Source organism: Camarhynchus parvulus, chromosome 1 (assembly GCF_901933205.1).
Source record: "Camarhynchus parvulus chromosome 1, STF_HiC, whole genome shotgun sequence".
NCBI classification, from domain to species: Eukaryota; Metazoa; Chordata; class Aves; order Passeriformes; family Thraupidae; genus Camarhynchus; species Camarhynchus parvulus.
Genome location: NC_044571.1, coordinates 32782572 through 32809682, shown reverse-complemented (window position 1 = coordinate 32809682; position 27111 = coordinate 32782572). Strand labels below are relative to the sequence as shown.

At 38.1% G+C, this 27111-nt stretch overlaps 1 protein-coding gene across 1 annotated transcript in view; it reads right to left on the bottom strand.

Annotated features, from left to right (window-relative positions):
* LOC115903085 (gamma-aminobutyric acid receptor subunit gamma-3-like) overlaps positions 1–27111 on the bottom strand; it is a 153806-nt gene that overhangs the window by 30026 nt on the left and 96669 nt on the right. Inside the window, exon 4 of the mRNA XM_030947277.1 lies at positions 12345–12482. Within this exon, the coding sequence (XP_030803137.1) occupies positions 12345–12482 (138 nt within the window). The remainder of the gene's footprint in view (positions 1–12344; positions 12483–27111) is intronic.

Here is a 27111-nt window from a genome sequence, read left to right as displayed (position 1 = left end):
TTGCTATAATTCTTGGACTTCTCTGGAGTTCCCCTGTCCTAAGATTTATCTGCCATAAAAATGTCAAATTTTGAAAAAAAAAAAGAAATTGAATCCAATTATGGTGAAGTTTTATTTTAAATTGTGACAATGGGAAAACTTTGTATTATGCTTTAAGGATCATCCCTTCCTAGATGATTGGGTATTTATTAGCATCCTGCAATACTGTCCTCTGCACACCTCACCATGGATCTGATTTTGAAACACATGACGTTAGAGAATGGGATTAAGCACCATTTGCAATGGACTTTGGCCTGAAATGAATTCTGAGGCTGCAGCTGAGTTAAAAGAGCTTTTGTTATTTCAGATGACATGGCTAAACCTAAAATTTCAACACCTGTAAGTGACAGTGTAGAATGTCAACACCAAAACACTTTCCAGCTGCTTTATTTGCTGTTAGAGGATACTAAAGCTCAGCTCTGCCCCCTCACTAGTGCTGCCTGAGGGTGATGGAGGGAGCTTTCATCAGCCCAGTATTGACAGTACTCTTCAAGGATGCACTTCATTGCAAAGGGAATGATCTCACCACATGATAACAGTTTCCCTGCCTCAATGTTTCTGGTGACTTCAAGCAGTAAAGACAGTCCAAGTTTGTTCCTTAGAAGTTTTTTATGATGCCTGTCCCATGAGCAGGCACATTCTGGAGACAGCTTGAATTATAGAAAACATTAATTAATTCCATGAGTGTTAGCCAGCAGTGTTCTGAAATTCGGAGTTTGCTGAGAGGATCCTTGCAGACACTGTAGAAATCTATTCAAGGACTTGTTCTTTTTCAAACAGAATGCTCAAGATGTGTCCTTAGAAATAACTCTATTTAAATAAGAGAAAACTGCAACAAGATTTTTTCACATTGTAATGTGGTTCTCTCTTTATCTATTGTGTTAACACAGACAATATTTGCCACATTTTCTTCCTTTTGAATGAAGCAATTACAAAAGCAAACAGACATGTTCCCTCTCAGTGGAGGAACAGAAAAATAAGGATGAAATGGAGAATTTGGAATGGGAGTGTGTAAATTGGTATTACTAAACCAGACATTTTAATCAATGTCTTATATTAATAGACATATATTTTACAGTTTGGGTTTTTTTTCTGGAATGTATCCTTATTGAAAAAATTAACAAGACAGAGAAAAATTCAAACCAAAGTAGACCAAGACACATGCTAAAACTATGATTTGCATGCTTTGTTTCATCTTTGCTTAAAGATTTGCATTATTTTGTCAAGTGTCCAACTACAGTAGGAATGAGAATTTAAATTCTTTAACCTTTGAAATCTTTGTGCTTCATAGCAATCTGCATGCAGTGAACAAAGAATTAGGTGCACATTCTTTTTTCTCTTCTCTGTTTTTCTCTTCTGTGATACTTGTACTTCATTACTCTAAGACAATTTCTGTTTTGAATCAATATTACTGAAGGAATAATTTGGCACTATGTTTATAGCATGAAAAGGACATGCCTGAAGCTATGGATATGAAGAGCAGAAAGAGCTTCAGACTTTTTTTTCACTTTAACTGCTCCTACCTATAAGAGGTTTGCAATTAACTGTGATACTGACTTGAATTAGAATGTGGGTGGTGGTTCTGTACTTCTCAGATGAAAATCTGTATATTATACTTATCTAAAAATAAACTGCCCTCCTTTGATATAACACCATGCCCTGTTTTGTTTGGGGGTGGAGAGGGAAAGCTGGAGCAGGGTGTCCCCAGGTCCAAGACAGATTTGAAAGATTTGCACAACCTAAAGTGAACCTACTGCAGTTGCAGACACTTAAAACAACTAGAAGAGGAGTAGCTGTGGATTGTTTCTGGTAAAGAAAAATAATGTGTTCTAAATGTCTTGCATTGGGGAGCAACACACAGATGTTCAGAATAGCTAAATGTAGGCTTTTAAACATCAGTCTTTAGGGGTCATGTCAGAATGAAAAGTTTTCATTTTCCTCTCCACTGAGGATAAAGACAAGATTGTAATTTCTGAGAAAGGCCAAAAGGTTTTGAAAGAAAGCTTGGCAAGAAAATACCCTATTATCATGCAGAATTATCTTCTATAAGGATATTGCCTACTACTATAGTCATCCCTGTTTTATAGAACAATGTCGAAAGCACTAAACAGATTCACTTACAAGGCTCATTCAAGAAGGCAGTGTATTCAAGAGCATTTATCTTTCCAGAAGCACAAGGACATGGGCAGATCTTAATACAAATCACTTGAGCATTTTGAGATCCTTGTCCTAATGCCACTTCCTGTACTCTTGGGATTATAAATTTCCCTGCAATGGACCTCTGGTCCACACCTTCAGTTTGTCTCAAGCTATGATTAATTTTTTTCGATGTAATGAGCAAATTTTGGTGTCTTCTGCCAAAATTATTTTGTAAACACTGCAATGCACCATGACTGCTGCCAGGTGAGGGTTTTGTCACTGCCAAATAACCATACACAAGTGCCAAGAATTCACCTCTGGGTTTCTATGGGATGCTGTGGCAGCCCTTGTCATGGCAGGCTTACATTTCTGGAATGCTCTCAAGTTGTCTCATATCACCACTTCAGCTGCATTTGCTGGAAGGTTTGGAAACTTTCTGAAGGCTTATTCTTGTACTGTGCCATTTCCTTAGCTATCTGACAGCACAGCTCATATGTGCCAGACTTTCTGGCAGATAAAGGTAAGATGAATATTGGCTTCAGTAGAGTGGGTAAATCCAGCATCAGGCAACTAATCATAGAAGAGATTTTGGCTCTTGCCAGTGCAACTTTGAAGCAGAAGGTGTTGACTGAAATGGAGCTGTTATTATGAACAAGACCTGAATGTTGTGAATATTAGCTGCAGGAAAGGGTACTAAAGGAAAGAGCTTCCACAACCCCGTGAAAGAAATCTGGAAACATGACCCCGATGTGGAGTAAAGACTAAATTTAGAGAGATCTTGCTAGCAAGTAACTAGGCTGTGTTGCAATTTTTGTTAGTTTACGGGAAATTAAAATCTAAAAAGACATTTAGCACCTTTCTGCAGCATGTGAATAGCTCTTCTATACTCTCTGTGTCTTAAATTTTCATTAAGACTGTAGATTCAGAAGTGAATAAAATATATAATATCCTCTGCAATACTGTGAGTTTTAAATTAAGTACAATTTCTGCTTCTGAAAGACTTTTAGATAACATTTTAGTGACTGTGCAACCTTGGCCAAAGACCAAACCTTCACAGTCTGCATTAATATAAAGCTTTTGATTTAGCCAACCATAAATCACCAATACAGCAGTGTAATGACAGAGAAGTTGGAATCAAAGCCAGAGGTGCTGGAACAGCAAGTATAGAAGGCTGTTCTCAGCTGAATAAATGCAAACAGGTTCACAGTTCTTATGTAATATTTCCACCCCCATCACAGTGATATTAATAACAGAAATTGTACCATCAATCTGCAGTGCAGGTCAAGATATGTTTCACAATTTGAGTCAAAATATTCTGTCTACATTGTGCACCTAATTAGAAGTCAACCTATGGATCCAATTCTGTTTTGTATTTTGTATATTAGAGACACTTGTAAAGCCATTCTGGCTGCAGTCATGGTGTCTTTTCCCTGAAAATACTTCTCTCTCTCCCTACTGCTTTTGCCACCATGACAGCCCATTACTGCCTTTACAAACATAGCTCAGCAGATCAAGGGTTTTACTTGTAAAGGTCTGGGTATCTTAAAAACGGCAGTGTGGCTTCTTATTTGGCAGTGTCTTGGCCATACAATTGTCCTCAGAGATCAGACCTTGCTATGACTGCAGAGAGCAGCAAGTGAGGGAGCTGGGAATCTCAGAATGAATTCCTAAAAGCTATCAGCTTACCTCAGTGTCATCTAGGATGGACAGGAAAAATGCAAATGAAAAGTGACTGCTATCAGGAAGGCCTCTGTTGCTACGTAGAATTCACAACTCTGCTCTTTAGAAGTAAGGAACCAAAATCTTTTTCCTAGCAAAACAAGAAAGCAATTCCAGTCTTTTGGTTTTTACCTTGTGATCTCTGGTAAAAGCACCAGGACAGTGAGACCAAAGTCCCAAATGTCTCGAGTGTGTGACTTTGCTAGCTTTGTGCTAAATTCTCTAATGGGTTTACTTAGTGCTTCATACTGTTATTAAATATCCAATCATCTTTCAAGCCCATGGGGGAGTTCAGGCTAAAATCCCAAGGTCTGGCTTATTGTTACTGGAGAACAGAGTCAACCTTGTTGTCTACCTGTCCTGGTGAGCTATCCTAGAATGGAAATTCATGTAGCTCCAGCAGAAGGGAGCAGGAGATCAGGACTCCATGTACAGAGAGGATCAACAAATAAATATAGCATTGTCACTCGATGAGTGCATGGGGACACTAATTAAGAAACTTTAAAGTCAGACACATACAAACCACTCCAAAATATGGAACTATCAGATAAAAACATCAGCTGAAGGAAAACATAATAGAAAAAAGACTGTGTTTTTTTCCATACAGTATGGAAGTCTTTTAAAAAGGACAACTTGAGGTACTTTAACAAGGACAAATGGATGTCTTTTTAGGGAAAAATTGCTTCCTACTGAAATTTTCCCTTCAGAAAAAATGCAGGTGAAGACTTGCTCCCAAAGTCTTCTACTGTCTATTTTTTATTCTACTTTTGTCTTTATTACTAAGTAAAATTACTTCTTATTATTTCTTATCTCTCATCATTTGCTGCAGTAAGGACCTATACAAAGGACATTGCATTTGTCTCTGCGAGGCAAAGCATAAGAACGAAAACAGTTATATATCTGCAGTTCTACTCAATTTAAAAGTATGGAGAGGAGTAATATTCTCTCCGCTCCTCTTATTCTTGTTATCTTCTGCATTATTTGTGAAGAGGGAAGGTATTTTTAGAGCATGTTATACTTATCTCACTCGTATTATTAAGCTGAGCTTTCTCTAGTTTCTAGTGACTAAAAAATTACTCACATTAAACATACAGTTTCAGGCTTCTGCATTTCAGGATCTGATCCCAGGCCAGCACCAGGGAAGAGTTCCATTAACTTCAGCAGGCTATTGCTGCAGTTATAAATCACTCTCTTCAGAAGATGTCTTACTATGAGTTTTATGAGAGAGTTTTGTAACAAGATGGGCAAGTACTGGATTTTCAGGGCAAATAAATATTTTTTTATTCCCACAAATGTCTATCAAACTTCCAAACAACATAGGAAAATGCTTTAATAGACTAGAAGTATTGCAAGTAATGGTATATTTATTTATTTATTACATTTCTAATCTGAGTAGCTAATGGCAAAGTTATCAGACTATTACATGAATTATTGTTAAAATAAAACTGGAAACTTCTCTTAGAAAAGCTTCAAAATCTTCAAAATATTCATGCTGATTAATTGCTCTTTGACATGTGAATTAATATCTTTTAGAAGTCAATACTGTTGATTTCTCCTCTAAAAAGGGATTTGGTTTATTCCAAATACTGTATCAGAGATAAAAACTCTGTCAACAAAAAGATTATTGCTAAATCTTCTTATAACCAGCCTAATTTTCTGTTGGTATTTACAGTCAGAAAGTAAGTCCTGCAATACTCCCTCATTCCAGGATTTCTGCCGAGGCAAAAGACTTACAGTATTATTTTGTTCCTCTGAAAGCAGCCAAAGAATGAGAGAGTCAGCTCAAATCCAGGTGTTTATTTGGTGCTACACACAAAATACTCTTAAACTGTATGAACATTCTGGATTTTACAGTGTTTTTGGAGTCCCTTTCCCTCCACTCTCAATGAAAGTGGTATAGAATAACATCCACATCCTGACCATGACCCTCCTGGCCACTGCAAAAAATGAACCCTGTCCTTTCTTGAACCAGGACAGTGTGATACCCATGATGAAAGAGGCTAAGATCCTGCAATGCCACATAAGTGAAAAAAGACACTATTTGAAAATGGTGCATTGTATTTTTCTAAGTCTCCACCTGTCTGCTTCAGGATGCCATCTGGTTAAAGACAGTCTTGAAATACAGTAAGTGTAGTGTTTTCTTGAAGCAAATGAATTTAGCATTTGAGGAAAAAAAAATCCTCAAATTCACTTTTGTCCTGGGGAGAACAGAGATGACAAGAGCTCTCTGCTGTGTAATCAGGACTCAGTGGCACATTAAAAATGTTGATGAATTTCAAAACCCACAGGTTTTATAGATATTCATTAAATAAGTATCTTCAGATGAGTTAGCTGGCACATGGGGATGTGACTGAATCAGACCATTAAAAAGAAGTATGTATGGATGCAATTGCATTCAGTCTCTGTGGCATTTTGAGCATTTTTTCCACTCATTGGAAAAAAAGAGTGGACATTGACATATTGTCAAGACCATAAGGGCACCAACAAGCTCCAGTTGCATTGATAAGCACCTGACCACCCTTCTTTGCCACCCCTCTTGCAACCTCTTCCTCCAGCTAAGGGGTTCAGCTGCCTGCTGCTGGCACTGGCCTTTCCTTTTGGGCCTGATGGCTGGGATGGGTGCTGGTCCTGCCCTCTCAACACAGACCTATGGGTGCAGCCTAGCCCTGGACTGGCACTGGTCAATCTGGCTCGCCTTGTGTGGGTACTCCTTGTGGGCTCTCTGTGCCTACAGCTAAGTGATCTGGGAGCATGTGACAATAAAGAGTAAGCAAAGGGGACCATTTTGAAATGCTTTCTCAAGTCAGCTGTTCTTTGCACACCTGTTAGAAGAGAAAGTCATGAGCACCATTTCCTCTGGATAAATCTCTGGGAGTGTGATGACTTTTGACAAAGCCAAGGAGCATCAACTAATGTCACAGAATCAGAATCAAAGAATAGTTTGTGGTGCAAGGGACCTTAAAGATCATCTTAGTGTCATGTCTTGTACCATGGGCATGGACACCTTCCACAAGACCAGACTGCTCAAAGCTCCATTCAGTCTCACCTTGAACACTTCCGGGGTGAGACACACAAAGCTTCTCTGGAAAACCTGTTCCAGTGTCTATCCAGTAAATAATTTCTTCCTAATTTCTAATCTAAACTTACCGTCTTTCAGTTTGAAGCCATCTCCCCTTGTTGTTGTTGCTGTTACAAAGGCCAAGAAGTGACAGCACTTCAGGCCTTTGTTAAAAAGTCCCTCTCCACCTCTCCCTTTAGGCACTGCATGGCTGCTAGAAGGTCTCCCTGGAGCCTTCTCTTCTCCTGGCTGAACCCTCTCAGCCTGTCTTTTCAGGAGAGAAGCTCCAGCCCTTTGATCATCTTCATGACCCTCCTCTGGACTCACTCCAACATGTCCATGTCCTTATTATGCTGAGGGCCCCAGTGCTAGACCAAATATTCCATGTGGGGTCTCACTAGAGTGGAATAGAAGGGCAGAATCACTTCATTCAACATGCTGGTCTTTGATGGAGCCCAGGATACAGGTGGTGCTCTGTGCTGCAAGAACACATTTGACTTGATGGGGGGCTCTCCTAGGGAAATTTAGCATTCCTATAAAAACATGTCCCTTCCCTCCTCTGCAAGTTGCCATATATGTATATATGTAAACATACATGTATTTATGTATGTAGATATTTGCATTTTCTTGAAAGAAAAGTTTCCTTTATTTTGTTCCGTAGTAGCTTTGTACTTGTCATTTACTGAGTACTCTGCAAGAGAATATGTACTTTAATCTGTGTTGCTACTAGTATGGCCCAAAAGAGCTTTATCTAAATCTGTGACAACAGATACCAGCCTTGATTTGCAGTCCTGTGATACAGGGATGAGAGCATCATTTAAGCTGAAGTACTTTATGAAACAGCAATTTCAAAACATAAAGCATGATTTAGAAGTTGTATGAAAGGCAGACTCCACTAATCATCACCCATCCATGGTATGTGAACAAAGGTGTTCCTTCTTATGGCAGTTGTTATGGCTATTTATTGAGTTTGAGTATTAATGCTTGGGATAATTCAGAAAGCTCTATGAAATGGATCTTTCTGTCTGGTTTTATATATATATAATTTGCAGTATCAGCTATATTTTTAATAGGGTGCTTTTATTGGTATTTTCTATTTCTGATGAATTATCTTGAACTTATTTATGCAAAAAATCTCTCAGTCTAAAGGCATCTGAGAAGAAACAAAAACAACACTTGTATGGTGCAAAGAAGTTTTTAAGTTAATGAAAACAAGATTAAAGAGCTAGAGGGGTCTTTGTGTTTATCTAACAGTGTGAAAAAAATAAGTGGTTTTAAAAGAATAGACTTTCTGAGGAAGACAGAAAAATGCAGAAAAGTGCAAGCAACACTACAATTCACTCCATGAGCTCTAATTGTGGAATCCTCCATAATTTTGTTGTGGGTTTTTCTTGGTCTTTGTTTTTATTCCCCTCCTATGTCCCAGCCCATCATCACCCTCAAGCGTATATGGAATATCTAGAACTCAGAAACCTGAAGTTTACTACAAACACACACATAGTGCTTTTAAAGAGGACATTGTCCTCTTTCCTGTTGTCCTGGTCACCTTTCCATTGGCTGACTTGCAGTTTTAAAACCTGCACATTTTTTCTATACATGCAATTCGTCCTTTCTTTTCACAGGTGGCTCAGTACTCCCTCAACTTTAATTATCTTTGTCAGACTTATTTGACATTGTAGCAAGAGAAGTGCTCTTGTTACAGTATCTGAGTACCTTGCCAGATGGCAACAGGGAAATTTTTCAGTATTTGTGAATTAATTTGATGTCACCTGGCAGTGAGAGCTTTCTTAGGGTTCCAGATAAAGGTTCATGACCATACCACCAGCATAGTGACTTCTACTGATTGACGCAATAATCATTTGCAGTAGGTATTTAATTTATTTTTCGGGTTTATATCTTAGCATGAAATTAAAAAAAATACCCTCAGGAGAAAGATGTACACTTCTTCCAGGTGGCAATGAAGACTATTTTTGGCTCCCAGATTATTGTAAAAAAAGAGCAAAGTACAACACTGGTCAATAATTTAAGCCACTGCTGGTTCAGTGCAAAATATGACATTTTTCATATTACTTCGATTTCTGAAGTGCACTCTGTGACAGCTGGCTTCTTAATCATGTACCTCTGAAATTGTCATAGATTAACATAAAGGTTATTTAAATGTCTGAAAAAAGTTTGGAAAGACTGAAAAAAATCAAAAAGCAGAACACTTCCAAGTCTTAAATCTAATAATTATGTCATGAAAATGACTACCAAGAAAGGACTTAATGCAAATGAAGAACAGCAGCAAGTTGCTGCGTGGTCAGTGTGACCTCTCTTCACTACACCCAGAACATGGCTGAAGAGGAGCTAAAAAGAGACCCCCAAGCTGGACACAGTAAGGTGGCACTGCAGCAGCTCTCACATTATATAGATGTAATTTAGTGAGAAGCAATAGTGTCATAAACAAGTAGGAAGGTGTAAGCAAAAAAGAAGTTAGGGTTTTGAATCCATCTCTTGTTAGTGCAGGACTGGTCTCTGCAGTAGATCTTCTCATGCTATGCTTAGTCTGCTTTTAAACTCCCTCTGCAATAATAGTTTCCATCATTTCCCTTGGGAGGAAGAGATGATGTTTGGTACCTTTTTTTCAGAGAGCTGCTGGTGGTACCCAGCCTGCTTCCCTTCTCCTATCTCCACCTTATTAATAGGAATGATCCCTGTGCAGCACTCTGACCAATGCTGCTCTTCCTTTCTGTCCTGAGCCTGCAGAGGGGTGGTGGCTGCTGGGGCCATCATGGGCTGCCACAGGGCTCAGAGGGGCCCCAGGCTGACCAGAGCACAGGGCAGCAACTGCTCTCTCTGAGCAGCAGCAGAAATTCAGAGTGTCCTACACCCACAGCGTCCTAGGGGCAGCCTCAGGGCAGCCTCCCTCTCCAGCTGGCTTGAGTGCAAAAATGTCACAGATCTTCCATGTCAGAACTTGGCATTTATTTCTGACCACCTGCAGCCCCCTGTGGCACGGCTGTAAAGGAGATGCAACACCTGCAAAAATCAGCTGCCACCTCCCTTTATCACAGATTGTCCAAACAGTAGGAAACAGCAGTTTCACAGGTTTCCTAATTCTCAAACTTCTTGGCTCGGGCTTTACTTCAGTAAACAGGCATGTCCCAGAGCGCAGATGGCCCTTTATCCCATTTGTTCACATATATTTAGACACAACAGGTACTTACAGAATTTTGTCACAGACATATTGCACTGTGTTCTGCCCCCTTCCCTCTATTTTGGGACTCCTTACACTACAACATGAGGCATACTCAAAATTTTCCGATGTATTGGATTTTTCTTAAGTCCTGGCCCTGGTTTGCTATTGATAGTAAACATTGTTGACATTCAGTAAATCTGGCCTTTGAAATTACCTTAAAATATAGTCTATTTTCTGAAAACTCAGGTCCATATGCAAACTCAGGGGTTTATTCTTCACGTCTCTCATATGTTTGTTGACCTATCTTAGATATCTGGTGAAATGCACAACTCATTTTTCTAACCTAATAACTCCAGACGACAATCTGACACATACATTTTACATTGTTTCTTTCAAGTTAGCTTCCACAATCTCCTGACAGGGTTTTTAGGGTTTGTTTTGTTTTGTTTTGTTTTGCTTTGTTTTGTTTTGGGGGGGGGGGCAGCTTTCAGTATTTGAGTAAGCTTTAGTTTGTCACAACTTTCTGCCACTGTGGTGCCTCTAGGAGAATAGAAATATCCCATGGTTCCAGTAACTTGAGTTCAACACTGCTGTTGGATTTTGCACAAACATGGGTGAGTAGAAACAGCAAGAACAATTAAACAAAAATATTGTGCCAACTCACTCATCTTAATAAAAACCAGACACATGCTAAAATGAACACAGAAAATAGGTTTCTCTTTGCTCCATATTATCTATCCACTTATTTAAGTAAGACCTCTATAAATATGGTTTTGTCTTGGCAGAGTTAAATAGATTTGTTTATCAAGACACTGGTGTTAATATTAACTGTGTAATTCTTTTCCATGGAAACATAGAATGGCTTGGATTGGAAGGGACCTTGAAGATCATCTAGTTCCAACACCCCTGTTTCTTGGAGAAGGCTGAACAACACCTGCCTGCCCATGGGAAGCAGTGAATTAATTTCTTGTTTTGCTTTGCATGGGTGCACAGCTTGTTCTTTCCCTAGTCAACTATCTTTATCTTAACCCATGAGTTTTCTTGCTTTTATTCTTCCAATTCTTTCCCTCATACCACCAGGGAAAGTGAGTGAGCAGCTGCATGGTTAAGCTGCCAGCGGGGGTTAAACCACATACATAGGTATTTTAATGATTTAGTATTTTGTACTTGAGTCAATTTATGGGAAATTTGCATTCCTGAGTAACTTGCAAATTAAAAGACTTTGTATCCATAGCAAAAGAGAACTTTCACATGTGTGCTCCTTGCAACATTTTTTTCTGCTAAACCACCAGCTCAACATATTCACTAAAAATTTAGTGACTTTTCATTACAAAAATTCCAATCCAGTTCTAAGAATTCATTGCTGATGTTAGTGAGTGGGCCAGGACTAAACAGCAGTAATTCCACAGATTTCTAATTTTTTTTATCATTAATGTTTTGAAAATAATAGCTTAGCTTTGATTACCTTTTGGGAAAAAAAATAGATTTTTTCAAAAATTCACCACCTGTTAAGCAGAAGGTTGCTTCTAGCAGTTTCCCTCAGCAGCTGTGGGAAGACTTATCAAATCATGGCAATCATGGAGCTTACTGCAGTCATGTATAAAGTTTAGACATGGTGTGACCACAATTTATCCAGTTCAAATAATGTATTCCATTTAAAAATCTTTTTTTTTCCTCTATATTACTGTGCTATTATAAGAAACAGCAAAATTTCTGAAGAAATAGAATAGGCATCATTAGATTTTAATTGCAATCAATTGGTAAGGTCACTATCAAAGGCATTTATCAACTGAGAATGTCTTTAAAATATTAAGAAAAATATTAAACTGTTTTCTGAATGATTAAGAACAGAAAGTGTCTAATTTCACTAACCTACCATTGTGCTTAAAATCTTTCTCTTTAATTTATGGTGAAGACAGATTCAACACAGGAGTGGACTAATAAATGAGGAATCATACAGTAACTTCAAGTCTACAACAAATAGACATATCAAGCAAACATTTATTCCTCAGTTGTGAAGTCACTGGAAGAGTAGAGATTATCAAAAGTCAAGATAAAGTCAATATTTTTGAGGCCTGAACTTTACAGCTTCTAAAATGAACACTGGAACATTTTAAAATCAATTTGCGCTTGAATGAAAGCAAAACAGGGATAAATATTTTTAAATAATTTGAATTCCAGAAAAAGCACTACCATTTGTATCATTCTTACCTGCAGAAGTTTTCACAATTTCTGAAGTATTTCTGAGACCCATAAAGTCAAACTGATAGAGTCTCCACGATTTCTGGTCAGCAGCCTCCACTGAATTTTTCCTCCATCTGTAAATCATTTCCTCTTTAGGATAGCCATCTAGAAATTAATATATATATACATATGCATATGAATATATTGCATTTCATAAAAAATTCTGCAAAATATTGTCTGTTCACTGTTTCAGTGCTGTTTGGGAACACCTAAATTTCTGATCTGATGCTTTGTCAGTGAGTTAAGTGGCATCATTCTCCAGAGTTGTATGGCACACAAAAATAGAGACATAATGTACACAAAATACTGGCATTATACTATATTATTATATACAGTATATTATCATAATATTGGCAAACCTGTGATTTTTCACAATCATTGTTTTTTAACAATAGAAAAAATATGATTGGTTCTATCACAAACAGATCTCTTCAGAGGTGCAGTTGACTGTGCTAATTGGAGGTCCAGGCACAGAAGTGTGCAGCTTTGCATAACTCTGAAGAAGCCAAGCAAACCAACAGAATGCAAAAAATGGGGAGTCTCTCATCAGAAAATACGAACAATTGAAAAGGAGACATTGTTTTAAAAGCTGCAATAGTTCTAGTGGGGGGTGTGATACTGTACTTCTGAAAGAACCATTACAGTGCAAAAGAAAGCAAAATTTTAATGAGCTTGAGAATTTTAAAGTGATTATGCTACCACATCTCTTCTGAAGTCTGGGGTAATTAATGAGGCATCACCTGATCTCTACTGCTGAAATAGCTTCTGAAAGTCTTTATCAGTTTAGCACTCAGTGGTCATATTAATTCTTATGCCAATTTTTAATTTCCTCTTTGTTAGAGAATGTTATTTTCCAATCGATGCCCAACAAATCTTCAACCGGTCCATACCATAACAATAAACCATCTAGAAAACAACAGCCCACCCATGCTAGTTAAAATTAGATTGTTCTCTAATGCATAATACAATCAATTTTTATTCATCTCATTAATATAATAGCTGTAGATTACAAGGCAAATTAAAAGCCTAACAACAACAATAGATGGTTAATATAATTATCACATCATTAATTTATTTTTCCCCATTGAAAACCGATACATTTTTATATTTGCATTGCAAAACAACCTCTCTGGTCATGGAGCTATTTCCTTGATGTCTTCCTCCTGTGAGTGTCTTTTTAATCTTGTTTTAGGTTCCACCCTGCCGGGGTACTGCTGTAAGGTGTGCACAGCCTCATTTATCCCTCCCACTAACACAGCAAGAGGAGTACCCACAAGTCCCTTAGTTCTTATCTTAAAAAAATGACTAAAAAATCACTATGTGTTAATTTAAAATGTCACATTTGTATATTTCCCATCAATGTAAGCAAAGAAATAACCTGTGAAGGACCCACTGAGTAACAAACACTGTTCTCTGTGAGAACTCCTGCTGCCAAGTAGATTCTGCTGCCAATTCCGCTGTGCAAGTCTGTGAGATTGACCTAAAGGTTAATTTTTTTTGGCTAGCAGATTATGTCACAAGATGCAGCGATACAGTGAAAGAAGTCAAGCTTTGCAGAGCCTCCAAGACACAGCCCTGAATGATCTGAAATCTTCCCGAGTCTGGCTCCTGTTTGACTGAGCCCTCTGATCACATTTCTTCCTCTTCCAAGAAACAAAGAATAAGATGAGGAAATGGCCTCAAGCTGCACGAGGGTGGGGAGTGGTGGTGTTAAATTGAGTATTAGGGAACATAAGATGGAGTCCCTTTTCTCAGATAAATTTCACTATAATCATTGTAAGTAAAAATGTTTCAAATATCTTGCAAGCAAAAAAAAAAATAAATTAATACTTTATTTTTAAGTGATACAAAATAACATTTTTACATCTTCTCCCCAAATTTTGCTGAAAAAGTTGTGCCAGTCAGTCTTGAATTCAATTTCTTATTTGTTTTTTTTTCTTTTCATCCCATGACCACTCCACAAAAAAAAATCCATTTTTCTGTCAGTATGCCTGAAAGCTTGCTATCACATTAACCAAGGCATATCTGTTCATCCTGACAAGAACAACATGCAGTCAGGAACAAGTTCATGGACTCTCATCCTTCAAATTTTCCTGTATTTTTGACTAAGAAAGGTCAGATTCAGTTTCAAAGTATCTCTTTTCAGTATTATTCATCATCATTAAATCATAAGCAACTGACCTCAGGAGACCATTGTGACACTTCAATAGTTCCTTAATCCACAGTTGCTGAGATCTGCTCTTACAATGATTTGGTTGCTTACATCAAAAGAGAGAAGTACTAGAGATTCAATGGGTGTTGTTTCAACCTCTTAAGTAACTGCTATTATGTTCTGCTCTGGTGCCAGGTGACTGACTTCACTTTTCAATTATTTAAAAGAATAATAATTTTATGGAGGAGTGACACATCTCTTTGGACAGTATAGCACTCCTATAATTCATTTAACTTACAGAATAGACTGTTCATGATAGTTCTTTCGGTAATATTCAATATTTCTTGTACACAGCCTAATTGTTTCTAGGCCTTTAAAAATTTCATTTTAGCAAATATCAGAACTGGAGGCTTCAGTACTCCACAAGAAGATGCAATCTCTACTGTTCAGCTTCCTTTCATTTTCCCAGCATGACAATCGACAGTAAATTATCTTGAATTTTTAACTTTGTAGCTTCAAGTCATTCACTCTGAAAAAACTTCTGTCAAGTGTATTTACCCTTCCAAGTTGCTTTAGGTTATGTAAAAATATTCACACCGCAGTAGGGCAAGCCTCCAGGAGGCCCTGTAGGCTTTCCAGCAGGTGCCAGTAAGATGGCAAGGGTGATGGTACTGGAGAAAGACAACCAAGCGTGATCTGTGTTACAGCCATATGAGCTCTGGCAACCTGCAACTCAGGATCTTCTCAGCCAAAGCCTGTGTCAACAACTTAGTTTTCCCTCCCATCATTTTACTTGATTAAATTATCCTACTTTCTGTCCCAAAGGTTGTTTTGTAGGCAGTGCTACAACTTTTATATGCCATATCAGCAACTTTTAGAGACCACCCTGATCATCTGTTTTTTGTAAGATGGTACTACATGTTTGTGCAAAATCAAGTCAGAAGCAAATTTGATTCTTTAAGAGCTCAAGAGAAAGTATATGTGTAATGCCTTGTGTTTACTTTCACCAAACATACATAATGACTTTGCTTTTCCACTTATGCCATTTTGAAGGTGAAACAATTATGACAGAAAGGTAAATTGTCAGGAAAACCTCTGAGATTCTCTGCATTTTCCTGTATTTGCCCTTTATTATTGAAATACTTGGACTCATGTTACCAGATCTTCTCACATCACCACCGTATAATTTAGAAGCGGAAGGTTAAACATATTTAAATTTCATGTTCATACTGCTTTACTTTCCAGGGAGACTGACTTGTGCAGAAGGCTCCACCAAAGTGCTGAAAGAATGGTCAAGGCCAAAAATATCACCAGGCTGGGTAAGAGGCATATGCAGCCATAAGCTGGTTTTGAGAATTCTTATCAAATGGCCCTGAAGCATGACTGCTACAGGAATGAACACTGATGGAAAAATCTCCAACTTTTGTAATATGACCATTGATGCCTGTTTGTGCATACTGCCTCTAACCTTGATTTCCCCAGTGCTGTTATTGATCTGGACATCTTGGATCAGGGCCTGATATCTTTGTTTCACTTTATTTTGTGTGACAATGTGGTTATTTTGGAAGTGAGTAGAGCTGGAAAGACAGCTGAAAAGACATCATGTCAAAAAGGACACAGACCACTTGAAAAGGGAAAAAAAATTCCACAGAAAAGTATCCAAGCAATGAAAAGATAGAGAGGCATAGAAAAAATAAATAATGTCTTTCATCTCTTCAGACATACTTTACCCACTCTGTGAAATACATTTATGTCACTGCTGGTTCCCCACACTGTTCATTCACATGTAACACAGGCAGATCCAGCTTATAGCAGAAGGAATAAAAGAATTAGGCTCCTTCTTAGCCTTGCAAAAATTGGTGTGCTCAGAATATGCTTAATGAAAGCAGCAGCAAAGCTGAAAATGCGGGGGAAGCACGGAAGAAGGGATTGGCTCTGTTAAGTATCTGTCAGGAGCTGATGCTTGTGACAAGAGTATGTTTTTGAAAGATGTAGCTGGATTGTGGGAAGGTTTTGCTTTTCCATGGGTGTTAGAGACTCAAAGCCAGTGGGAAATGTGATCTCAAAGACGAGCTGCTGCCATCAGTTAGTAGCTGGAGGCTACATCACGGACATGGAGGGAGGGTTGTAGAGGCTGGTGAAGTGGTCAGGAGAGGGAGGATGCTCTATTCCAATTAGAGGCAAGGAATAAGCAGCCCTTTACACCATACAGCCAGAAACACTTTGCCTCCTTGAATGCTATCTTGTTAACTCTGCTTCAGGCTAATTGGGAGACCTCTGTCAGCACAGCCTGGGTCAGAAGAGGATAATGAACTCCACAAATGCACCTTTCTCTGGTACCATGTTGTGAATGACAAATCACATGCTTCCACAAAATCTGCCTGGGCTTTTTTTTTTTTTTTTCTTGTTAGCAGTCTTTAGAATTGCTTTGTTGGCAAGCAAACTGAATTTTAATCCAAACTTCTTGGTGTTTGGAGGAAGAGGTTTCTCAGTGATCTGTTCCTGTATCTGTATGGTGTTTGTTCTCAGAAGGCTTTTAAAGTAGGAGAATCCTGAAAGTTCCCCTATTAAAATTGGTATTATTACCTTAGATTTCATGATAGTAAGAACTTACTAAGCACAACTAGATGGCAGAAAAAGCAAAGTTGTAGTTCAATTAGTTTAAAAATTAAAAAAATTTAAAAATGGGGTATATAGACAACTCCTTATGTTTCACCAGGAGGAACCCTTCAGGGTAGAGTGAAGCAAAAGTAGGGAAAGTGAATGGAGACTTAATAATTTGCTTTACATCTATGGAAAACAATACTAATAGTTTAATGCATATTGACTTATTTCTGTCCCCTAATGAAGGGGAAGGGGAAGAAAAGGGAAAAGGGAAAAGGGAAAAGGGAAAAGGGAAAAGGGAAAAGGGAAAAGGGAAAAGGAAGGGGAGGGGAAGGGGAGGGGAGGAAAGGAAAGGAAAGGAAAGGAAAGGAAAGGAAAGGAAAGGAAAGGAAAGGAAAGGAAAGGAAAGGAAAGGAAAGGAAAGGAAAGGAAAGGAAAGGAAAGGAAAGGAAAGGAAAGGAAAGGAAAGGAAAGGAAAGGAAAGGAAAGGAAAGGAAAGGAACAGGAAAGGAACAGGAAAGGAACAGGAAAGGATGAGGTACTTGAAAAGCAGCTATGGTAATAACAATAATTAAAGAAAAATGTGTATGTTGTAAAGACAGCTTTTAATCCTGAAGTAATTTATTTCAGCAGTAGTAGATAATTGCACTTAGGTGATAACTACAGCAATTAGAAATGTTATTCTTTGCCCTGTTAGCTTGCATCAGTAATTGACACCTTATTAACAGTACATTAGCTCATGGAAAAAAATCAACCAACATCATCATGACTGCAGATTAATGGATCTAATACTGCCCTGAAGTTAAAGGATACATGTCCCATTGAAGATAGTTTTTCTACCTAAAAATTTGCCTTAATATAACTGTGATACAATTCTGATGAAGAACTAGAGGATCCAGTCACTATCACTAACAGTAATGCTTAATTATCCCTTACCTGGGACTAATTCTCTATTCGATAGATGTGTAGAACGCTGATGTGACTTACTGATAAATTGCATGGTAGCTTAGCTTTGGGGAGGAACTCGTGGCATCAATTCTTTTTTGGGCCTTCAAAATAGAAAGAAGGAAAAGAGAGGTGTTGCTGTCACAGAAATAGATCCCAAAACAAGGATTTTCTGTGAACCAGCTTTTGTAGGAAGTAATAATTTCCTTGCTACTCATAGACAAATGAAGAGAAGAGAAGAGAAGAGAAGAGAAGAGAAGAGAAGAGAAGAGAAGAGAAGAGAAGAGAAGAGAAGAGAAGAGAAGAGAAGAGAAGAGAAGAGAAGAGAAGAGAAGAGAAGAGAAGAGAAGAGAAGAGAAGAGAAGAGAAGGATGAAAATGAGAAGGGAAAGAAGGCTGAAAAAGATGACCATAATTGGACTCAAAAGAGAGAGGTTTCCTCCTGATGTCATTTTGAGATGTAGCTTTTCCATGTACTCACTATCTTCTAAAAAATAACAGATGCATCTCAAATAGGGGTGCTAAGATTTTGTCACACACAGCCCTAGCAGCAAAAACTCCCTGTTCCAAGTATGAGATCCTAAAGGATAGGCAGACTAGTTTGAAATTACATTAAGAAACTAAGGCAATCCTGTTGCATCATCACACCTTTATCCTTATGCTGGCCAAACAACTTCCATTTTGACTTATTTACAAGTAGTACCATGAGTGATTTGGTTTTGGAAAATGGTTATTTTTATCATATATTGTCCCTATAATTCCACCTTTCTATTGTTTTAAAAATGGCTTCATCTTTTCTGAAAAAAATCCACCAAAACTAAAACTGAAAAAACAGTCTCATCTTATAGCCTGTATTGATGTTTTTCTATGCATTTTTATCTATATACTTATTTTTAATGCTTGCTAACAGTTTCATTTGGAAGGCAATTTTCAGAAGCCTCATGTGCAACAATTGCTTGCATTGTTCTGGCCAGCAATTTCTTTCACAAATTAATTCACTGGTAACTAAAACACCTGCTAAATGTTCAGATTCTTCTGATTCAGACATATTTCATACCCATGCCTGACATCACTAACAGTAAATGGGCTGATCTCATGTCTAGTTTGTTGGATATAAATTGTATCTATCCTAAGGCTAGAATTCTGGCACAGATCAGAGTACTGAGGGCAAAGTTTGCTTAGTCATGTGCAGTCTTCTTCATGCTCTTTCTGGAATGGATACTTCACCTCAGCTTCCTGTTCCTTTATGAATGTAACAATGTGAAGATTTTGCCCTCAGTTTTCTGCAATACCAACCCCTTGCAGGGAAGAATGAAAGTCCAGAAAGCAGTTTTCCTAGCTCAAGTTGTCTTTGGATCTGAATGATTCTGGAATATGTATTTGTTCTACTACCCATGTATTTAAAAATCTCCTTCATATAAACAAATATGCAAATAAGAGACAGAATTTCAGTTTCTAGCTCCTTCTACTTATGTTTCATAGCTAACATAGCTATTTGATAATGAACTGGTGGTGCTTCACAAATGTGTGTCTTTACAGACAAAGAACATACTTTATTCATAATTAGGTACAGAAAACTTTTGATAATGTATTCCAAGTCTCACACATGTATTGGCTGCAAAACTGCAGATGGTGATTTTCAGTAAAAGGATGTTTTCAGAAATGTATGGCAAAGATGTGGCCTTTGAGAATCTGCTGGAATCCTGTGCTGCTGCTTTGTCCAGTCCTAGATCTTAGACACCACGGGCAGCTCTGCATAGAGATGGGAGGCTTCACCTGAGCACTTGCTGTGCTCCATAGGACTTAGGGTGAGATTCAAAGAGATGCTCATCTCATCTCATCTCATCTCATCTCATCTCATCTCATCTCATCTCATCTCATCTCATCTCAATCTCAATCTCAATCTCAATCTCAATCTCAATCTCATCATCTCACCGCATTCTCCCTTCTTTTACACATGCTCCACAACAACGTCTGAATGATGCTGAGAATTCAAGAACTATGTGCTGCTGCTGAAAGATCAGACTCACCAAAATAGGTACATTGAGTTCTCTAATGGAAAACAAACAGCTCAAAATGAATATTTTAGCAGCTAAAATATTGTGCTTGGCTGACTGCATGAGCTCAAGCGAGAAGAGAAAAAATAATTTCTTTTTCGTTTATAACTGACCACTGAAGAACCTCCAGCTGCAGGCAAGATTTTCTCATGATCATTGCAACATGAATTTTGTGCTGGATGTGAAAATTTTGAGGTGCTTCCCAGAATTTTTGCTAAGATGTGCAAAGTCTGAGTGACTGTCTACTGAAATAGTATCTCAGGTAGATATAGGTGATGTCAATCACTCACAATTTTCTGTACAGCAGCTGGCTCCTAATTCAGCCTTATGTAAAAGAGGAAGACAGCATTATTTCAATAAAGCAGATGAAAAATATTTTTATAAATCAGAGAAAGTCAAAGCTCCTAGCAAGAGAATTTAAAACCAAACCTATCAGGGCTTGCTTGGGACATTTTAGAAATCAGAGCTATAAAACAGTTGAAGTAGAACATGAATCTCAGTTTATTAAAGGAATATCTCTCAAATCTTCAATTCTTTGATCTGCTCACATCCTCTATAGCCAGAACACAATCTTCCTTTTCCATTTATTTCAAGTGCTCTTTTATTGAAGATGCTTACTGACAATGACCTTCTAAAGCAAGTACTTAAATTTCTTATGACTGGGATGGACTGCAGTGCCACCAAAAGATTCTGGTCAGCTGATTTCAAACACCCCAGCAGGAGCTGAATACCATTCTCTAAAGGCCTTTTAAGAATATTTTTTTTCTTACTGATTATAGAGGCCACCTCAAAATTAAGGGCAAAATAGCTGTGCAAGTTAAATGAAGTAAATTCCAAAGTTCTTTATCACAAATGTATGTGTTTTGGATTAAAAATAACCTAAAAATGTTCAGTATCAGCTTCGACTGTACTGGATATTACAAGATAAAATAATCCTGTCTTTACCCATTTAATTACAGTAATTAACTGAATCCTGCACGTAGGACTACTAAGATTTCTTTTAAGACTATCCTGATGGGAAAGATAACATTGTTTATTTCATGCATTGCTTTGTTAAGCAAAGTACTGAGAAAATGTGTTTTGGCTCATCTGAAAATATCTAATGAACAAGCAGAGATTCAGGTGAAGACTCAGACCTCAAACAAAGTAAAAAATACAGCCTTATATAGCTCAGGAAATGTAAAAAAGTACACCAGTGAAGTTTCTTAGTCCAGGCAGGTGGGGACAAATAGAGAGAACATAATTTAATTACAGGCTTTTTCCTCTCATTGAGAAGTAATCTATCTAAGCTTTTTATTTGAACACTTGATATGAATGGGGTTTTTAACACTGAGAACTCATTTTGTGTTTCTCACATGGGCCTGAGAGTATTTAAGGATTATTCTAAACATGCTTAATCCTTATCTTTCAAGTGCCACTCAATAATCAGTATGTGCATGTTAAGTATGAGTGCAGTTAAAAGAGCACCTATTGGCAGCATCTCTAAAGATGGATAGGAAGAATTTGTAAATAATAATTAATAATAATGTATAGATAGAAAAATTTGTATTCACAACTTGAAGGTAACTGTTAAAATGAAATAATTATAGCATCCTTGGGAGTATTGGCATCCACCTATTTTCCAGTGTCCAACTTGGGCTAGAAATACTCTACAATCTATCCACACTGGCCCCCATATAGAAATTTTCTATCCAATTTCATTTACAGAAATCATTGTAGCTAGATATTTAGCTCACATACTCCATATATTTTGTGACTAGCCTGACCTGTACATTTTCAGACCCATGAAAATGAAAATTCAGCTATGGATAATGTTTTTTCTAAATTGCCATGAAACCCATTACAAGCTTCACAGAAGCTGCATCAGCAAAGCCCATGGCTTTAAAAAAAACATCAGAAATATACTATTCTCAGTCAACACAGCATTAATGGAAGCAGGTTATGAATTAGACTTCCATACAAGTTTATTATGACTTTTATATAGATCTTCCCAGGAATGAATAGCAAAAGGTAAAACAACAGAACACTCCAAATTGAAAACACAGTTTTTCTTGAGTACTGCCATTTCATAGAATAAAATAATTTGCAGCATAAATTCAAAACTAAACAGAAAATTTCATTAAAACTGAGATTAAGCAGGATGAGCTTTTAAATGATATGTGGAATAGGGCTGTTGCTGTTGAAAAGAAAAAGCCTATACAAACTTTACTATCATTCTGTATGTAGATTTATTGTTATTTACACACCTTTATAGTCATTTGCACACACACTAAAAAATAACATTTATAGCTCTGTAAAGTAAAGCATCAAATCAATTTCTATTATTTTGGTAATATTTTGCTAGTTTTCTAGTTTTAGCTGTGTAGGACTTGTTTGCACCTTATTGGCAAAGCATGCAAGACTTGGCAACCAAAGAAAAATGTTAAAATACTTTTTCTGTCTCGTGCTCATAAAAAATGGAACTTTTTCAGTCCCTGAAAAAGTCATGGCTAAGATGTAATGTCCCTGATCATAATAACAGCTCATCAAAAATTATCTGATGGAATGAAATTTCAGATGAACAGAACATATTGTTGATTTTGGCATATTTATAGTCACACTCAAATTCATGAAAGCACTGTGCTTTTTTTTTCATTTAAACACCAGCAACAGTGTTATGATGAATTGGTAAATACATTCATACTGCATTCACTGAATTTTTCTTCTGTGGAAACATTTATCAACATCTTTGTCTGTCATTTACTTTCCAAGCATCTGGACTGTTGCTTCTCTGCTTATTGCCTCCCCCCCCCCCCACCTCAATATTTGTATCTCATTTGCTCCTGGAAACTGCTAATGGAAATTAGCTGATAGTGCTGTGTACTACATCAGTCCAAGTATCCTTCCTGTCCTTTTCTCACCTTTTGAGATGCATGTATTGGTTATACTGATCTTTCTCTGATGTGTCTGTGTATCTCAGTGCCTTAATCTCTTACCCAGGTGTGTTATTTCCAGCACATGAAATTCATTTTGGTTAGTTTTACTTTAGCTTAGCTAAAACTTCTGAGCAGTCATGACCTATTACAGTTGTCTCCAGATTCCCAGAGTGACCGTAAATCTCAGTATTTTACCGTACACAATAGGGTAAATACTGAGTCTCCTGAGAGTTTATTTCACAATTTCTGGTCCCAGACTCTAATCATGATCTAAATCTCCTCAGATGATCCATTAATTCTCTAAAATTGAAGAATTCTGGTGGAGGTAGAACTGAAGAAACCAGGTCACTGATCCTTTTTCCTGATAGAAAAAAGATATCAGCTGTGCTTCCCTCATGCATCTCAATTTTCATTGGGGTGCCCTATTTCTTAGCCCTTAGGTTCACGGATAGCTTTGCCTGTAGTTAACCAGTACGTATCAAGTTCTTCAATACCTTTTTTCAGAAACAGATAAAATGTGAAATAAGTCTACACACCTGCCATACGTAGTGTTGTGCTGCTTCATTTTCTGATAAGGATTTAGGGGCATTTGAATTTTGTATCAGCACAGAACACATCTGCCTGCAATAGCTCCGAATCCTCCTGAGCCTATGGCTCCCCCAAGTCCTTCCAGAGCATCAGGCTGCTGTCATCACACAAAATATTATGGCTACAAGGGTGGTCCAGGGTGCATGCCAGGAAGCCTAGCAGCTCTGTCCCAGACAAAGGTGCTTTTTGGCCCTTGGGTGATCGACAGTGAAACAGCCTGTTCTGTGGCAGTGAAAATGACAGTAATGCCAGGTTCACAAAGCAGTTGCCAGGGTCTGTTAGAATCATTTGTTCCTGAAAAATGTGCACCCATGTTTCTGAAAGAAAATATTATCTGTATATCCAGCTCATGGAAAGCCCTTTTTAAAAAATTTGCTTGGCATGTTTATATTAAGGAAGGAAAAAAAGAAAACAATACCAAACCACCATTATAAAATAGTGAGACTTTTTGTGCAAGATCCTATACGTGAAATTTTTTTGGGGAAGAATTTTTGGGACAGCTCAAATTTAATTTTCTTTCCAAGTACTTCATTGTTGTGTACTCTTCTTGTATCCCAGCCCTAGTCTGAATACTGTTCTGAAAAGTGCACAGCTATTCTAGGCCCTATATAAATCATACTGACGACTATTAAAAAAAAATCCCCAGACAGAAAATCAAAACATCAGCAGCTTTTGCTTCATGTGTCTCTTGGCCAAGTAACAGTAATTAAATCTTTTTTAGCTTGGTTTGCTCAGGAAATGAGGCTTATGTAATTACATTCATTGTCTATGTTTATATGCATGTTATCTGTCCTTGTTGCAATAAATTTTGCACCCATTCCCCAATTTTGTTGTAATTGGACAGAAGAAAGTAAGCCTCAGATATTATATATTCTTTAAAAAGGAGCTCCCAAATAGGGGAGACATTTTTGTTATAATGCCCCTCAAGGAGGAAAAGATTGCAGTCTTATTAAAGATCACAGAAAGGCCACTCATCCTCAAGTTATGTGTCCCTGGAATATCAATCTGCTTTTGTCCTGCAACCAGAAATGCTTCTGGACACTACACTACTCCAGTGGATGGAGAGGACTTTTCCCACAAAAAAAAAAAAAAAGGAGGGGAAGAGCATCTGCTCTTAAAAAGGCATGAGGGCTCATCCTAATGACATGCGCATTGTGGAGCTCAAAGTCTCTATTTTAAGTCTCGACAGGTCTCCTTGACATTATTAGTAATACACCATTTCCTTTGTGGTGCCTTGATCACATATTTCTCCAGCAGCACTACTTATTTCAGCATCCTTCCCAAAAGATCTTTTCCTTACTACCAGCCAGTGATTTAGCAGATGCCATATTTAATGGGCCTTAGACTGCAGGAATGGCTTTGCCCAAGGACACTGACTAGTGGAGGATTTCATCTTTAGGCTACCAGCAGGCAAAAATCTGTCAGCACAGAGGATTTCTGTCTGGACACAGCTTTCTGCTTCTCAGCCAGCACAGATTTTTCAATTGGAATGGCTGGCTTTGCCATGGCATGCTGTGGTTTTGTGCCAATTACATTCTTTTGAACATGACTGATAATGTGCCCCACATCACTTTTGATACCAGGTCTTCTCCAATCACATTACCTTAACCCTGTTAGGTTAGATAGGCCTTCTCTCTTTATTTTATATATTAGTCCTGGATTTTTTTTTATATCCTATAACCTTGCCTTTCTCTTAAAGCATTTCAGAAGAGGTAGATGTTTCAGTTACCTCCTTTTCTGCCATCTGTCTCCTTCTCTTGATGGGTAAAAACCCCAGTGCAAGTGATCTTCATTCTGTTTGCCTGTTCACTGAGGACAGGTTGCTTGAGATGCTAAAGGCAGCTGTAGGCGTGTCAGCAGGACAGGAAGCCCAGCTCCAAAACACACAGCCTGTGCTCCAGTGGAGACAGCCCTCACAGAACCACAGGGAAAATCCATTCAAATGCAAGTGTCAGATGGGTGGTCCAAGTCTTTAAGACTTTCATGAGCTTTCCAAGGCTCTGGATCAGGCAAAAGTGTCAGAAGAAACCTGCACTCTTCTGCCTCAAACAGAAGACTACTGCTGATTTTGTCTGTCCTAGCATTGCCTCTCCTTGCTTTCCAGGAGCAGGCTTCTAAAGCAAGGAAATAAAGATGAAATGAATCAATGCTCAAGTGAAAGAGGAAAACAGGTAGAGCCCTACAGCCCTAAGCTCTTTGACTTATACTAATGCATGAGTATGGGCACAGGGGGCTGCAATTTTCTCTTTAAAAGTGAACACCACTAAGAAAGGAACAGAATAAAATTTCAGCTGGAATCTAAATATGATGAAAACCTGTGAGCACCTATTAGATGATTTCTGGATCAAAAAATTGTAAAAAATTTGGAAAGTAAGAGCTCCTTTTCTTGAATGATAGGCCTGAAGCTGTTCTCCAGTCACTTCTAGTAACAATGAAAATATCCTCTCTCTGACAAAATGGGAGCAGCTTCACCACCCACAACACTATGTCTAGTTGTACTAAACTCCCTCTCCAAATTGTTCAGTTTCTTGTTTCCTTTGAAAGGGTTTAGCGAAGCACAGGGCTGCCTGCATAGAGTCCCCACACCTTTCAAAGAAAAGTCCCCGTACTTTGCACAGAAATTACAGAACCCGTGACAAATCCCACTCATTTCTGCAAAAATTCTCCCACAATAGCTAACTTGGCAGTCTAAATAAACACATGAACAGAATAACAACTGTCCTGGATTTTCAGCTGGCTTGGCAGAAGGAACTCTCAAAAGAAGGAAGTCACACAGCAAAGCAAACAATGGGGCAGCCTTCCATCAGTGGGGTAACCCTCATCTTGTCTTGTAGTGAAATGAGGGCTGAAGTTCACACTTGTTACCAGCAGCACAGACAGGCAAATTTGAATGGCATATGAAACCAGTTGCTCAACCTCAGAAAACATGGAGTTTTCTCCAGGAGACTTGGATCTAAAAGTATTTGTCTCCTGAAAGCACCACCTCCACTTCAATTTCTCTTTCTTATTTTTTCTCTGATCAATAGACATATATAACTTACAGTAAGTCACCCTCCAGTTCACCACCCCCATGTCTGGGTGCAAAGAATCAAGAAAAGTGACATGCTGGGGAAGGGGGTGAGAGAGAGAATTGTCTGTGCATTCTCTGGTGCAGTGGTGGAGAGAAGGTGGGATGCTCTCTATGCTTCTTGAGAGCATAAGTGTGGTGCCCAGTGTTTTAAGTGTTGACTCTTGCCTTTATAAAATTTCAGCCTCTTCCTCCCTTCCTGATTGCTCTATATACAGTGCCATTTGCTCTGCAGTGCTTCCTGTTGTGATACTTAACTATTTTGAGCCTCAAAGCCATTGTATTATTAAAAGAAAAGTATATATTTCTCATGTTTCCAGAGATGCTAATTAGCATGTCAGAGACACTAAATTAGCTGCAGTACTCTTCACTTCAGAACATGATGGCACATAAGAGGACACTATGCA